The sequence below is a fragment of the Dendropsophus ebraccatus genome, chromosome 15 (assembly GCF_027789765.1).
Source record: "Dendropsophus ebraccatus isolate aDenEbr1 chromosome 15, aDenEbr1.pat, whole genome shotgun sequence".
NCBI classification, from domain to species: Eukaryota; Metazoa; Chordata; class Amphibia; order Anura; family Hylidae; genus Dendropsophus; species Dendropsophus ebraccatus.
The window spans coordinates 28,028,405-28,045,242 of NC_091468.1; the positions used below are offsets into that span (position 1 = coordinate 28,028,405).

Sequence of the window (16,838 nt, forward strand, 5' to 3'; positions counted from 1 at the left end):
GCGGGATCAGGTGAGTATAGGGGGCTGTAGCGGGGGGTCGGGAGCCTGTCACCACGGCACGGGGGGGTGACAGGTTCCCTTTAAGACAGGCAAATTATCACCACCAAGAATTACTAGAAATACTAATTTAGCCAATAATCGGCCCATGTAAAAGCGGCAATGATAAGTTGAGAAGCAGAAAACACCCCCACCACATCTTTTGGGCTGTCCTATACACTCACCGGCAACTTTATTAGGTACACCATGCTAGTAACGGGTTGGACCCCCTTTTGCCTTCAGAACTGCCTCAATTCTTTGTGGCATAGATTCAACAAGGTGCTGGAAGCATTCCTCAGAGATTTTGGTCCATATTGACATGATGGCATCACACAGTTGCCGCAGATTTGTCGGCTGCACATCCATGATGCGAATCTCCCGTTCCACCACATCCCAAAGATGCTCTATTGGATTGAGATCTGGTGACTGTGGAGGCCATTGGAGTACAGTGACCTCATTGTCATGTTCAAGAAACCAGTCTGAGAAGATTCTAGCTTTATGACATGGCGCATTATCCTGCTGAAAGTAGCCATCAGATGTTGGGTACATTGTGGTCATAAAGGGATGGACATGGTCAGCAACAATACTCAGGTAGGCTGTGGCGTTGCAACGATGCTCAATTGGTACCAAGGGGCCCAAAGAGTGCCAAGAAAATATTCCCCACACCATGACACCACCACCACCAGCCTGAACCGTTGATACAAGGCAGAATGGATCCATGCTTTCATGTTGTTGACGCCAAATTCCATCTGAATGTCGCAGCAGAAATCGAGACTCATCAGACCAGGCAACGTTTTTCCAATCTTCTACTGCCCAATTTCGATGAGCTTGAGCAAATTGTAGCCTCAGTTTCCTGTTCTTAGCTGAAAGGAGTGGCACCTGGTGTGGTCTTCTGCTGCTGTAGCCCATCTGCCTCAAAGTTGGACGTACTGTGCGTTCAGAGATGCTCTTCTGCCTACCTTGGTTGTAACGGTTGGCTATTTGAGTCACTGTTGCCTTTCTATCAGCTCGAACCAGTCTGCCCATTCTCCTCTGACCTCTGGCATCAACAAGGCATTTCCGCCCACAGAACTGCCGCTCACTGGATGTTTTTTCTTTTTCGGACCATTCTCTGTAAACCCTAGAGATGGTTGTGCGTGAAAATCCCAGTAGATCAGCAGTTTCTGAAATACTCAGACCAGCCCTTCTGGCACCAACAACCATGCCACGTTCAAAGGCACTCAAATCACCTTTCTTCCCCATACTGATGCTCGGTTTGAACTGCAGGAGATTGTCTTGACCATGTCTACATGCCTAAATGCACTGAGTTGCCGCCATGTGATTGGCTGATTAGAAATTAAGTTGGACAGGTGTACCTAATAAAGTGGCCGGTGAGTGTATATCATAGTTATTCGGCCGCACAACTCCCTATTTAAATAGATGTGCGGCCATTAGCAATGTATTTTAATGGCTGCATAAATGATACAGGGACCGTTTGTGCAGCCCGACTGCTTGATTAATTGCCCCATGTGAAGTCACTGCAGTCATCTTTGTGAATGGGCACAGATGTCCGAAGATCTGCACGGATTGTTAGGAAATTCCCACACACAAAAAGAAAAAAAATCTTAGCTGTGGGTAAGGTTATGAGACCGCTTCCAATCCCAAACTTGTAATACATATCATCATCTATTATTCACCCTAGACAGCAGAAAGGCAAAATGATTGGATAGGTCAAGAGCTCAGTACCACTCCTTATTACCACCTGACTAGCACTGTAGAGTACTCGCTGGACACTTCTGTATGGATTGTTGTTATTTACCTGCTAATAGCTTTAGGATTCACATTTTACTGTATCGCTTCACAAAGTTTGAGCTACATTGAAGTTTGCAGAAAAAACTGAAGTTACATTGCAGCATTTATTGGTTTTAAGTCTTAGAGACAGTAGGTTTATGCTGTCCTATTTAAAGGAGAAGTCTGGCCAAAATTAATTTTTGATATGTTGTTACTTATGAAAAGTTATACAAATTTCTAATGTACATTAATTATGGGAAATGCACATATAGAGCTATTTCCCTTAATTTAGTAGATCAGGAAGTGTTAGAAATATCTCTGAAGAAGTGACGTCACGACCCAGGGTGTAATTCCTATGGAGTGTCCAGCAGGGGGCGCTCTCTATATAGAAGTCTATGGGACTTTATTGTTTCTATGGGTTTCTATGTAATGTAATGTAATGTAGTGTACAGTGCTTTATTGAATGAATACATCTATGGAATACTTTGGGGAGCAAGTGTCCTTGCTCCCCAAAGTATTGCATAAATGTATTCGTTCAATACATTCAATACACAGTAAGCCCGCCGATCCGCCGCATTTCCTCCGAATTTCCGCCGCATTCCCGCCGATCCGCCACATGCTGATCCGCCGCATTCCCGCCGATCCGGACCATATACATTGAACTACAGCTCCCATCATCTGCTTCTAGTATGAACAGGTGATGGGAGCTGTAGCTGGGTAATGGATATGACATGCCGCCGGGCGCAGGGGGGAGCCGCTCAGTACACAGGAGCTCTCCCCCCTCCTCCTCCTCCTCCTTCCGTGATAACTTCCGCCTATACCAATGCTGAGTCCCTGCCTGGCCGCCGCTCTCCACTCTCCCCCCATACATACCGGCTCCCGATGCATCCTGGTGTCCGCGCTGATGCCGGGAGCCGGTATATGTGAGCGGAGAGCGGCGGCCAGGCAGGGAGTCAGCATTGGTATAGGCGGAAGTTATCACGGAAGGAGGAGGAGGAGGAGGGGGGAGAGCTCCTGTGTACTGAGCGGCTCCCCCCTGCGCCCGGCGGCATGTCATATCCCTTACCCAACTACAGCTCCCATCACCTGTTCATACTATAAGCAGATGATGGGAGCTGTAGTTCAATGTATATGGTCCGGATCGGCGGGAATGCGGCGGATCAGCATGTGGCGGATCGGCGGGAATGCGGCGGAAATTCGGCGGAAATGCGGCGGATCGGCGGGCTTACTGTGTATTGAATGTATTGAATGAATACATTTATGCAATACTTTGGGGAGCAAGGACACTTGCTCCCCAAAGTATTCCATAGATGTATTCATTCAATAAAGCACTGTACACTACATTACATTACATTACATAGCAACCCATAGAAACAATAAAGTCCCATAGACTTCTATATAGAGAGCGCCCCCTGCTGGACACCCCATAGGAATTACACCCTGGGTCGTGACGTCACTTCTTCAGAGATATTTCTAACACTTCCTGATCTACTAAATTAAGGGAAATAGCAGTATATGTGCATTTCCCATAATTAATGTACATTAGAAATTTGTATAACTTTTCATAAGTAACAACATATCAAAAATTAATTTTGGCCGGACTTCTCCTTTAAGGGTGGCTTAAGAGAAGCTGAACAGATTGATGCATCCCTTACATTTCTGTGTTCTGTGCAGCTGATTCAGAGAGATCCTCCTGAATAACCAGGGACTCTGAGCACTGTACACTAGTCCTCTCCATTATGTGCGCATGCTCAGTAGTCCTGGCTATTCACGAGCAAGAGAACACCTTGCACAGCTAGCCCACCAGCAGTTATCTATCCATACAGTATATAGGCAAACAGCAGTCAGAGGCTGGAGGGCAGATAGAGTGGCACTGTACAAAGGCCCAATCTCCTGAATATCAGGAGATAGGCTGCACAAAATGATGGAAGTAATACACCAATCTGTTAAAGGAGAAGAAGTCCGGAAAAAAATGTTATTATTGTATAGCCCCCCAAAAGTTATATGAATCCCCAATATACACTTATTACGAGAAATGTACATAAAGGGGGAGATTTATGAAAGGGTGTATATACACCTGGTGTAAAATTCCCACAGCAACCAATCACAGCTCCTCTTATATTCTACCAGAGCTGAAAGCTGAGCTGTGATTGGTTGCTGTAGGCAGTTTACACCAGGTGTATATTTACACCCTTTCATAAATCTCCCCAAAGTGTTTGCACTTACTACTGCATCAAGGCTTCACTTTCTGGATAAAATGGTGATGTCACGACCCGACTCCCAGAGCTGTGCGGGCTGTGGCTGCTGGAGAGGATGATGGCAGGGGGACACTGAGGGACACAGGGCACTGGAGGGATCCCGCCTGCTTTACTAAGTAGCTGAGCGGACCTGAGACGTCACGTCTCGGGCCTGCGTCAGACACCCAGAAACGGCCAGGAACCGGGCACCGGAGCGCGGTACCCGCAGCTGGTCCCAACGCAAAAGTGCCCCCTCGCTGGAGTACCCCTTTAAGGAGGCCATATACCTTCAAAAACGCACAGCAGTTTAGATTAGCTTGCAGTGCTGTATAGGAATGGAGTGATGTGACATTTTAGCACCTTCTTGGGGGGCCTCTACAGAAGCCCACTAGCTTAAATTCACAATACCAACTTCTGGTCTGACGCGATTAAATTTTTAAAAAGGCACAGGGCCAGGGTGTCGCCTCTTGCTGCTTTTGGGCCTTCTGAGGAATGGGGAATCAAACATTTAAACCACACATTACTTGGCGTTAAAATAGGGAAAGACCTGCACACTCTGTACCACCTGAACTGCTCACCACTTTTTGACTAAATAAACGCTGGTTTCACCTGCCTCCGTCATTATTGGGAAGATGTCATCTGATAAAGATGATGAGCTTTCCTTAAGGTGTGTTTACACATGGAGAGTTATCTGATTTTTGAGACGAAAGCCAAGAAAGGATTTGAGAAAAAGAGAAATCTCAGTCTTTCCTTTATGACCTGTTCTTTGTTTATAGTCCGATCCTTGCTTTGGCTTCAAAAATTTGTCAAATAAATCTGTGTAAACCCATCATAACCTCCTTTATCCCCTGAAAGCTGTACCCCTACTGCTCAAACAAAGATCTGAACAGACTCTCTCAGCATTTATTGACTTTATTTGGCAAGGAAAATGACCCAGCATTGCTTGGAACATACTCATGCTCATAAGATGGGACGGAGGGTCCAACATGCCAAATATCAGGATACAATTTAGCGTGCTTATTTAGACACGTTATGGACTGGGAACATGGCACTGACCATCATTCTAATTTTGCTTAGGAGGCAAACTCGGCTCTTCCATGGGGACTTATGTCCTACCTGCACACCCAGGTGCCAGCCTTAACAATCCATCTAGAACACTCTCTGGTTATTTGTGACACTGTGTTAGCCTGGAAAGCGTCTCATAAGGCTTTTGGCTTGCCCTTCCTCTCTGGGATTACCCAGAGTTCCCATAAGGGCAGGATACATAGTAATATAGTTAATAAGGTTGAAAGACGACAAGAGTCCATTAAGTTCAACCTTCAGAAACTGTACTGCAGTCATCTAGAGGAAGGGAAAAAAAAATCCTACGATGCAGATGCCAATTGCCCCATTACAGGGAGAAAATTCCTTCCCGACTCCAAAACGGTAATCGGAATAATCCCTGGATCAACGTATCACCAGAAATCTAGTGCTATCTAGAATAGTACCCTGTTCAAAGATTGGAAGGGAAAACAGATTGCCAGGGTGGGACAGCCCATGCACATAGAGGTGAAAAGGGGGCTGCAAGAAGAAAAAAATTTAGATTAGGTTTGGTTTGCCTCACAGTCATTTTTTGCAGGCCTTGCTGGTGGTCTCTTTCTGTAAAGCGAGTTATTGTCTAGTACTTTCAAGGAAATTTTAAAAACGACACCCCCAAGAGTTTCTCAAAACACACTATCTTCTCCAAATTGGGGAGGTTAACAGGGGATGCTCACATCTTGGAAGGTTGGATAAAAAAATCTTGGAATGTTGGATGAAAGTCTGCTCAGTGATAAGTAAGGCATGGCAAGAAACTTCCATCAAAATGATGCATGGAGCATATAAGGGCTTTAACATCCCGCAATCAGCTAACATGCCAGATAGATAGCAGCGATGCCCCAAGTGTGGCGTTGCAGGTAGTAATCTCTGGCATGGACTATGGTCATGCTCACTTACTCAGAAATTTTGGGGTCTAGTAAAGAAATACATGTCAGATCTCTGGATGATTGATATACCCCTAGATCCAAAGATCTCCTCCAACATTTAGACCTGCAAACACTTGAAACATCCAGTCTGCAATCTTTCCCAAAGTTAGTACAACTACTGTACTGGAACAGAAGCATTATTCTGAGGTGGGCAGATTGGAGGCAGAGAGACGCAAGGAACTATTGGTGGAATTTATTTTTTTGCTAAATAAAAGGTCTCATTATTCATGAGACCAAATCAGCCATATTGTAACACCCTATGCACTCACAACGTAGTACCTAAAGGCTGATCTTCAGGGACCACTGAGAATTCATAAGCAGCATTATCTTTTAGTGTGAAACTACAATTGTATATAACCAAGCAACAACACCATGCCTACTGGCCTCATCTATTTTTCTTACCTCGTGTTTTCCCCCTCCCTTTAAAGGGGTACTCCAGTGGGAGGGGGGGGGGGGGTATTCCTGAGACCGGGGAGGAGGTGGCTGAGGGAAACTACGTCCACTTACCTCCCCGGTTCCAGCGGCGGGTCCCGCATTGCGGCGCTCCGGTCCCCGTCCGCTACCTGGTGTCTGACGCGGGCCCGAGACGTGACGTCTCAGGTCCGCTCAGCCACTCAGTGACGGAGGCGGGATCCATTTCAAGTCTGCTCAGATCCCGCCTCTGTCACTGACTGGCTGAGCGGACCTGAGACGTCACGTCTCGGGCCCACGTCAGACACCAGGAAGCGGACGGGAACCGGGGACCAGAGCGCCACGATTCGGGACCCGCCGCTGGAACCAGGGAGGTGAGTGGACATAGTTTCCCTAAGCCACCTCCTCCCCGGTCCCAGGAAAAAAAATGCCCCCCCCCCCCTGCTGGAGTACCCCTTTAACCAACCCTTTTCTTTTCAAACATCTCTCTCCTTTATTCCTCCTTTGAGTGTTACACCGCATGTCACTGTTGTTGGATTGTTAAACTACTTGAAGATGGCACTACTTACATATGTTAATACAGTATTTTTTTTCTGCTGAACTGTAAGTGCTGCGTTAAAATCAATAAACAGATTCTGAAAAAAAAAAAACCTCCACACATACAGCCGAATGATCATCTGCCTGCCAGTTATCTCTCCCATTTGTCCCTGACAGGAACATTTGGCACAGCAGAGAGTTCCTGTGTTCTCTATTGGGAGGGGAGAGTTAAACTGAAGCCAAAGCTGCCAGAAATACGGAAGACCCCCATACACCTCCTGATGGCTGAACACACTGCGAGCAGCAGGTACAGCCATCAAAAGTATAACGTGTATGGGGTCCTTTATATATCATTTAGTTCTTACAGAAACACTAATTGTGAAGGCCATGTAAATGGTGGACATATAACATACAAGGTATGAGCCAGGCTGTGGGGATGCTCGAGGCACACATACCTACTGCTACCCAAGCGGGTAAAGATGTCGGTGTCCTCTTATCCCAGTGTAAATGAAAAACAAAGCCTAATTATGTATAATAATTTATGCGCAATAAAGAGCAGGTTACCTCAGCAACTCTCTCCAGCAGGGGCTCCAGCCAGTGTTCGTTACATTCACAGTGACTATCAAGGAAAGTGAGAACTTTAGATTGGGCTGCATCTGCTCCCTTAACACGAGAACGCATAAGACCTGTTATAACAGACAACTGAAATAAGCTTATGCATGACACATGGAAGTATAAAATGATCATATTATTTTATATGTATATATAAAAATTATGTCAAAATAGCCATACCTAATTACTCTATAGTCTAAAAAGACCTTTTTATAGGTTTTTCCATTAAAGTGTAACTCCAGCAAAAATTGCCACCTCTGTGCATGTCAGGAACTTTCCAGAGCAGTAGCAAACCCTCACAGAAAACCTTTCCTGGATGGTTCCTGACATAGACAGAGGTGGCAGCAGAGAGCACTGTGTCCTACTGGAAAGAATACAGCAACTCCTGCAGGACATACAGCCACTGATAAGTACTAGAAGACTGGAGATTTTTAAATAGAGGAGCAATTCGCTCATCTCTAATGACATCTAAATGAAGCAAACCTCGCCTGATCAGCAATATGCTCATCAAGCCACCGGCCTTTCAGCGCTGCTCCGCTCCCTCTCACTCCTTATAAGATGCCCGGAAAAGCTGGATCCAGTCCTGAGAAACTTCTCCCAGTTCCCCAAGTTTGGATCCAGCTTTTCCTCGGCACCCGGAGTGGAGCGGAGCAGTGTTGAAAGGCCAGTGGCTTGAGGAGAGCTGATCAAACGAAGTTCGCTTCATTTAGATGAGCAAAGCACTCATCTCTATAAGTCATTAACAAATCTATATAACTTTCTGGTACCGGTTGATCCAAATTTTTTTCAGCCAGAGGACCCTTTTAAAGAAAGGCCTCTAACCATGACAAGGGGGCATCCTCTATGTCTAGAGAAAGCAATGTCCCTATGGAACTCTCTGCCACACTGTTGCGATGCTTGAGTGATTAATACATGCATTATTACGCCTATGAACAGCCTTTCCTATGTTTATTATTTATCAATTTTGGTTTACTGAACTCCCTCCCCATTCGTACAGCAAAAGATCCATACCTTCCCGTCTGTCATTCCTAAGTACTCGCACCTTCTCAATCTTTCCAAGTAAAGCCCCATCTTCAGCTGCCAAAAAAAAAGTAAGAAAACAAATTAAATACTGACAAACAACTAAACTAAAAAAGGCAAAATGTACATATTCCCTCCGGTGCCAATCTCCTACCTGGAGGGATACAACTGCACACAGTAACACAGTCCGGTTGCAAGTTTCTGGTTGCCAGCTCCCACCAACATAATCTGCTTTAATTTTTCAATATCTCATCAATAGAAGGCCACGTATGTGCTCCCTAAAGTGTCACTTCGGTGTTACATGACAATCTTGTGTAAAGGGACACAATTCCATAGTAAGTGGTCATATTATGAAGGCAACCGCACAATGCCCAATACGTTTTATGCACAGATTCTATTATAACCAATAGAACTAGTGTACAAAGCTCTCTGCAACCTGATCATCCAGCGTGGAGTGTAAAATGACAGCGTTGTTGGGGGCTGGTGACCAAAGACATCCAACAATCTACAAAGAACACACTGGCAATTAGATGTATGATGTAAAGTCTTTTATTCTAACAAGAGGTCAAGGTCCTGGCCGACAGACCTCAAGGATATCAATTTACATAGCTCTAGGGCCCCCTAGCTGCCTCATTCTGCACAAAAAAATGTCATTTAATCAGTGAGCACATCATGTGATTGGAGAAGCAAAGTGCCCTCCAGCGCCGCATTGAGTTCGGGAAGTTTAAATTAGCCAATCCTCTATATGAACTAAGGGAATGAATAAAATGAATGTAACAGCTGAATGCTGGGTAGAATTCTGCTGTGGCTAACATGCACTGTCATGGGCATTGGTTTATTACTCATGGATTATAAGAGCATATTCACACATACAAAGCCAGGAAGAGATCATAAATAGAGGACTCATATAGAGGAACGAGAAGTTCTGCATCCTATAATTGTAACACGTGTGTACACGCCCTAAAGAACAATCACACAGCCCCACTAAAACCTAAAGGCTTTTTATATGGCATTCTTCTTTTATTCTTTATGGGAATATTTAAATAAACTAACAACTAGGAATTACCAATCCACATATCAAAAGGGTGAGCCATTACATACTGTACACTACACCGTTTGTTACTTTGGAACTGTGGCTTGACCAGATTCATTGGCTCATCCCCATGACGTGCATTGTGATAACTTATACTACTGTTTGCTTATACTACTTTTGCACATCTTCCCAAGGTTCTATATAATGTAGAAGCCCCTTTGCAGCATTACTTAGGCCGGGGTCACACTGTTTTTGCAGTCAGTTTAACATATATGTTTTATTAAATAATAAAAAAAAAAAAAACAACAACAGATGCTATTGTGCACAATCTGTTCTTTCATTGACTTTCAGGTGCTTTTTTTTGTGTACACAGTTTCAAAACTGATGCGTTAGACTGCAAAAATGTAGTGTGAACCCAGCCTCCGCGAGACTTAAAATTATCTCAAAATAATTTTAAGATATGTTATTGCCCAACAAAAGTTAAAATGAAAATTACTAATAGACACTTATTATGGGAAATGCACCAATAGTGGATTTTCCCTGAATTGTTTTCCAGTCCGTCCCACTGCTGCAACAGGAGACGGCAGTTTATGTTACGTGACATCACTAACTGTAGTAACACGCCATGCTGTAGTAAGTGCAGGGAAAATCCACTATAAGTGCGTTTCCCATAATAAGTGTCTATTAGTAATTTTCATAACTTTTGTTGGGCAATAAAAAAAATCTTAAAATTATTTTGCCTGGACTTCCCCTTTAAAGGGGTTGTGTCATGAAGAAAACTAGATCCATCCTGATGCATTATGTTAACTGTAACATATCTGCAATTCACAAGCATTTCTTACAATGTATCGATGAAGATGTAGACTGACTAGTCCTCCATGGGCTGCTTAATTTTTATAACCTGTTGCCCTTGGTTATGGCCAGTCAGGCATCCCCTAGGTTGGGTCACTCATGCTCCGTTCAATCAGTCACATGATCTGTCCCATTAGTACTGGCAATTAATCATCAGTACACATGCAGCAAGGGGATTGTGGGAAAGTGTCTGCACTGTTGCAGGGTCACAGGCCAGAGAGGAAACGAGGGAGTAATCAGATGCATAGGGAAGAAAAATGGTAAAGGCACTATTACACTAAACGATTATCAGCCTTACTTGGCTGATTATTGCCATTCAGACTGATAACTATTTAGCTAAATAGTACATGTTGAAAGGCCACGACCAGTCGACATGCATGATGTGGGAGCGACTTTAATTGGCTTCCTGAATGATCTAAGGATTGTTCAGGCGGCAAGCACGGAACGAGGGGGAAGCGAGCACTGAGCTGACAGGTCGGCACTCGTTTTCCCTGGAACATTGGGCAGTGTAATACAGCCTTAAGCTACAGTACACATCTGATTATACCTTCTTTGCTTCATGATGCCACCAGTAGGTGAGGATGTTAGTGCTCACTTTGTGAAATATAGAGGTAGGCTTACCACTGTCGCTGTAGTCATCCACCAATATGATTTCTTTTATTAGATGAACTGGACTTTTTTTTAATACACTGAAAAAGGAAAAGAAAGGTTCAACAACAGAATAATAAAATAAGAACAAATGTAGAAACACTAGGTAGCCAAAACGCCTTAGTTTCCCTGTCTTACCCATTACTTACACCAAGCTGGAGACTGGAAAATCTCTACTGGCACCGTGTGCACCCTACCTAAAATCGCAATTTACCAGCAGTCACTGAGCACCTTATCCCACACAGATGCACAGTGCTGAAGAATGGCGCTGAAGGGGTGTTTCATGCAGAGTGGAGGCCAAATGACGGCTTAACCCTGCTCTATCAGTATCAGGCGGAGTCCTCAAACCCTGACTGTTTAACCCTGAGTGCAGCAGTTATTCATCATGGAATGACCAAAGGGGCTCCCCTCTAATTATGTCACCAAATTTCCCAGTAGGAGGTTTACTCTTAAAGGGGTTATCCAGCACTAGGTAACTTATATAGTGTTCCTGTTATAACTTTCTAAATCAGCTGGGGATGTGATATGAATGTAAATTGCAAACTTGTTTTATTTTATTTTTTTAGTTCTCATGCTTTATAACAAAGCTATACTTGTATCCAGGTCCAATCTCCTGAAAGCACAAATCTGTACCCACTAATTCCCCCCCCCCCCCCAAACTACTGGTACCGTTCCTTAGATGAATTAAAGTCCTTCTCAGATGTCTTCTCCAAAATGCTGCTGATTCAGTCTTTTGGGTAAAATATATCTGTAATGAGGCGGGGGTCTAGAGGGTTTGTGCCCTAGACCTGCGCCACCTCTTTGGTGGTATTCTTTGCATCTTCTTGTACCACCCTTGGGCCAGATCTCTTCAATTGTACATGTGCCATTGTGATCCTAGATGGCTCAGGTGCAATGACAAGCTGGCGTGGAGCGTTAAGCCCAGCCGCGTCACTGCACTGTCTAGGATCGCTACAGCGCACGCACAATAACAGTGTTGGAGACCAGGAGGGAGTTGCGAATACCACCACAAAGGTGGTGCTGGCCCAGGGCATGAGCATTCTGGGCCCTGCCTCATTGACACAGCAACTGAGGAATAAAAGGTGATTATAAACCCAAAAGATGGCACCAGCAGCATTTTGGAAAAGGCATTCGGGAAGGACTTCCCCCTCACTCAAGGAACGGTACCAGTAGTTTGGGGTGAGTGGGTCAGTGGGTACAGAGGAAGCCTGAGATACATCTGTCTAATGGTGCCGGTATTCATTAGGGTGGTTAAATTATTCAGAGATCCAGGGAATTCCATAAGCTTCTGTTCCCGTCTGCCACACTATATCTTTGGCCCTTATCATAAGGTCAGACGTTTTCACAGCTGAGATGCCTTCTGAATCCATATTAATTATGGAAACTCACTTGAGTACCTGGGAGACAAGCGGCCACCACCATCCACTTCTGGCAATTATCTCATAGGGATACAAAGGATGGGGACAAGTTTAAACTCACTGCGCCCTGGGGTGTTGGCCAAGCAGAGCCATGGCTTTCACAATTTAACACCTTTACAGGGAACTGCACTTCACTGCATGGGGCGACCAGGTCCCCACCTCTGGGAGACATCCTGATGTATGTGGCTACTGGTCCAGAAGACAAAGACACCATGGGGAAAGGAAGAGGCAGGCAGTGTACACAGTCAGAGGTCAGGATTGGCAGCACCAACACCCCTAACCCCGACTTACAGCTTAGATCTTCCGACTTTTTTACGTCAGAAAGGAACAATGATTTACTACAATTCTACTGATAAAAATGATGCCATTCCGACACACACTCACCTGATGACTGTGCGGAGTAACGCTGACCTGGCTTCATTATGAAACGTTATTACAACACTGGTTGATGGTAGATCAGTCCTCCAATGTTTCCTCCGACATCTTTAAAACAGGAAAAATATATATTATACACAGTACATTATATACACTCACCGGCCACTTTATTAGGTAAACCATGCTAGTAACGGGTTGGACCCCCTTTTGTCTTCAGAACTGCCTCGATTCTTCGTGGCATAGATACAACAAGGTGCTGGAAGCATTCCTCAGAGATTTTGGTCCATATTGACATGATGGCATCACACAGTTGCCGCAGATTTGTCGGCTGCACATCCATGATGCGAATCTCCTGTTCCACCACATCCCAAAGATGCTCTATTGGATTGAAGTCTGGTGACTGTGGAGGCCATTTGAGTACAGTGAACTCATTGTCATCTTCAAGAAACCAGTCTGAGATGATTCTAGCTTTAAGACATGGCGCATTATCCTGCTGAAAGTAGCCATCAGATGTTGGGTACATTGTGGTCATAAAGGGATGGACATGGTCAGCAACAATACTCAGGTAGGCTGTGGCGTTGCAACAATGCTCAATTGGTACCAAGGGGCCCAAAGTGCCAAGAAAATATTCCCCACACCATGACACCACCACCAGCCTGAACCGTTGATACAAGGCAGGATGGATCCATGCTTTCATGTTGTTGACGCCAAATCCTGACCCTACCATCCGAATGTCGCAGCAGAAATCGAGACTCATCAGACCAGGCAACGTTTTTCCAGTCTTCTACTGTCCAATTTCGATGAGCTTGTGCAAGTTGTAGCCTCAGTTTCCTGTTCTTAGCTGAAAGGAGTGGCACCCCGTGTGGTCTTCTGCTGCTGTAGCCCATCTGCCTCAAAGTTGGACGTACTGTGCGTTCAGAGATGCTCTTCTGCCTACCTTGGTTGTAACGGTTGGCTATTTGAGTCACTGTTGCCTTTCTATCAGCTCGAACCAGTCTGCCCATTCTCCTCTGACCTCTGGCATCAACAAGGCATTTCCGCCCACAGAACTGCCGCTCACTGGATGTTTTTTCTTTTTCGGACCATTTTCTGTAAACTCTAGAGATGGTTGTGCGTGAAAATCCCAGTAGATCAGCAGTTTCTGAAATACTCAGACCAGCCCTTCTGGCACCAACAACCATGCCACGTTCAAAGGCACTCAAATCACCTTTCTTCCCCATACTGATGCTCGGTTTCAACTGCAGGAGATTGTCTTGACCATGTCTACATGCCTAAATGCACCGAGTTGCCGCCATGTGATTGGCTGATTAGAAATTAAGTGGTAACGTGCAGTTGGACAGGTGTACCTAATAAAGTGGCCAGTGAGTGTATTTCAGCATTAGGAGAGTCAGCAGGAGAGGTCATCAATCATCTATAAGCAATAATTCACAGCTTATGCCTAGAGATTTAAACGGCTACTCCAGCAAAAACAAAACAAAACAAAAAAAAAACACGTGTATGTATACTTATACAGCACTGTCTGTGCGTATGTGTTTGTAGCAGAGGTGTGTAGGTTTTGATATAGCAGAGCTGGGTGTGTATTGTGAATACTGCAAAGCTGAGTCCGTGCAGGTATAATGCACTGTCATAGAAAGTGTTAAAGTAGACCTGTAAACTTTGACCCCCTCACCATTGTATAAATACCTGTACTGAGACTACTTGAACCATGCTTGAGAAAGACCTCATTGAGAGGCTGAAACGTCACATTTGTTGTCGCACATTCGACTAATAAAAACTAGATTCTCTACAATGGAGTGCTGCTCTTGTTGCATTTTACTTGTTGGTAACCTAATTGCAGGTAGCAGCACAGAAACAACACGTTCGAACACAGAAGAAACCATTCATTAGGCAAGTACACTTAACTTAAAGGGAATGTACCAGCAGATATCAATGTTTTCAGTACTACCATATTGTCCATATTGTACAACCATACATAGGAGTAGAGTACTGTATATGATGTGTATATAGGAGGGGGTACTGTATATGATGTGTATATAGGAGGAGGGTACTGTATATGATGTGTATATAGGAGGGAGAGTACTCTATGTGTACTACATAGGAGGAGGGTAGGCCTGGGGGATTATAGCCTAAATCAACATATAAACTGTACATAATGTGTCAGTCTGCTTCATGTACAGCTACGGTGGACTACCCAGGTGACAAAATCTTATTTTAAAACTATGACTTATATGAAGGACCCCACATTTCAGAGTAGTCCCAATTCCTTTTAGTAAGGGAATTTGTCTCTTTCATGGTGTCTATAATTCTAGAAGCTTCTAATAGACCCCTATAAGTAATGCATGCCTGTGTACAGAGGAAAAGCATTGTTCAACAAAGATATCTATGGATGCAAGAATGAAAATTAGCTGGGTATATAATATAGTTCTACTTACATATATACTGTACTGCCTTAGATATTTTTCAGCCATTTAATTTCATTTTCAGGAAAAGAATGCAGTTTATGGACCATAACTGTTTTTTCTCAACCAGAAGCCATTACTTGTGTGTAACCACAAAGCTATATGTTCTGCGGTATATGAAATAAGGACACCAGACCCCATATATCTCTGAAGCCTGTGCCCAGTCCTCTCCATTCCTCACCTCTGCCCACAGGACACCCACCGCTCAGCCCCCCAGTGATGCACAGGTCTCTGTGCCCTGGCAGGCAGCGGCGATGGGAGAGGCTGGAGCATTGACTGTCTGCAGGTAGCGGCAGGAGAGTGTTAGATGAGCGGAAGACGGCTGGGGCCAAAGCTTTGCTGCGATGGCATGAATAGGTTCAACCAAGCTACGGCAGACAGGTGGCAGTAGAGAGAGGCAGGGGCAAGTGGAACTTGGGGCCACCGGTGGTGCCAGATCAGGGGGCAATGTGCAGGCATGACGGGGGAGTTACCCCTCATGGCGGGGAGAGAGGCTGGAGCGGTGGCAGGTAGATCTTTGCGGTGCCGGATCAGCGGGCATGCCAGGGAGGTATCCCCCACAGTGGAGGCTGTTTGAATTTGGAGCCTGCGGGTGCCAGTTGTGCGTGTGGGGGGGGGGGGGGGGGGGGGGGGGGGGGAGAGCATGAAATAAAACTACCTGCCCAGCCCTATGGTAAATACAGAGAAAAAACTGAGGAATAAACAACTGCATCAGATTCTCTGTCTGCAAAACAAAAGTCGATTTTTTTTTTTTTTTCTTTTTTTTGAACAGATAAAACAAACACTTACTGGTCATGTCTTGTATCAGGAACACTTCTGTCCATCCGTAATTTGTCACTTTCCACCTGATTAAATTTGTTTCGTGCATACGCATCTTGACCCGGCCGAACTGCAGTGACTCCAACATAAGCCTCTTGATCAAAATCTTGCCACCGTACCTTACCTGATAGAGCAAAGGCAAAGACTACATTTACACAGCATTGATTTATTCTGCTCTGGAATACAGATCTCTATGGGAATACATGCTGTAGTTCATGGGTCTCCAAACTGCGGCCCTCCAGCTGTTGCAAAACTACAATCCAAAGCTTTAGCTGTCCAAGCATGATGGGAGTTGTGGTTTCGCAACAGCTGGAGGGCCGCAGTTTGGAGGCCCATGCTGTAGTTGTTCACACTGTGCATTTATTCTGCAGCGGGAAATAAATATTTTACTACACATATTCCACAAGTAAAATATGTTTGGTAGTCAGGATAGACAGTCTATCTTCTGTGGCTGACTTTCTATAAAGTACAGGATAACATCATCCTTGTTGCTCTGTATGCCCCCCCCCCCATGCACAGAATGTTGCTGAAAATTTCCGACAGGACACCAATACAGTGATTAGTAGTAGCTATACAACTCTCCTACACCACACTGCCCGTTTCTTCTG

General features: G+C 44.8%; 1 protein-coding gene across 1 annotated transcript in view; it reads right to left on the reverse strand.

Moving 5' to 3' along the window:
• The window catches only part of GALNT2 (polypeptide N-acetylgalactosaminyltransferase 2), a 47,178-nt gene that overhangs the window by 20,686 nt on the left and 9,654 nt on the right, over positions 1–16,838 (reverse strand). Inside the window, exons 3-7 of the mRNA XM_069954632.1 lie at positions 16,201–16,354; positions 12,962–13,060; positions 11,133–11,200; positions 8,618–8,683; positions 7,559–7,680 (exon numbers count right to left, since the gene is read on the reverse strand). Of these exons, the coding sequence (XP_069810733.1) occupies positions 7,559–7,680; positions 8,618–8,683; positions 11,133–11,200; positions 12,962–13,060; positions 16,201–16,354 (509 nt within the window). The remainder of the gene's footprint in view (positions 1–7,558; positions 7,681–8,617; positions 8,684–11,132; positions 11,201–12,961; positions 13,061–16,200; positions 16,355–16,838) is intronic.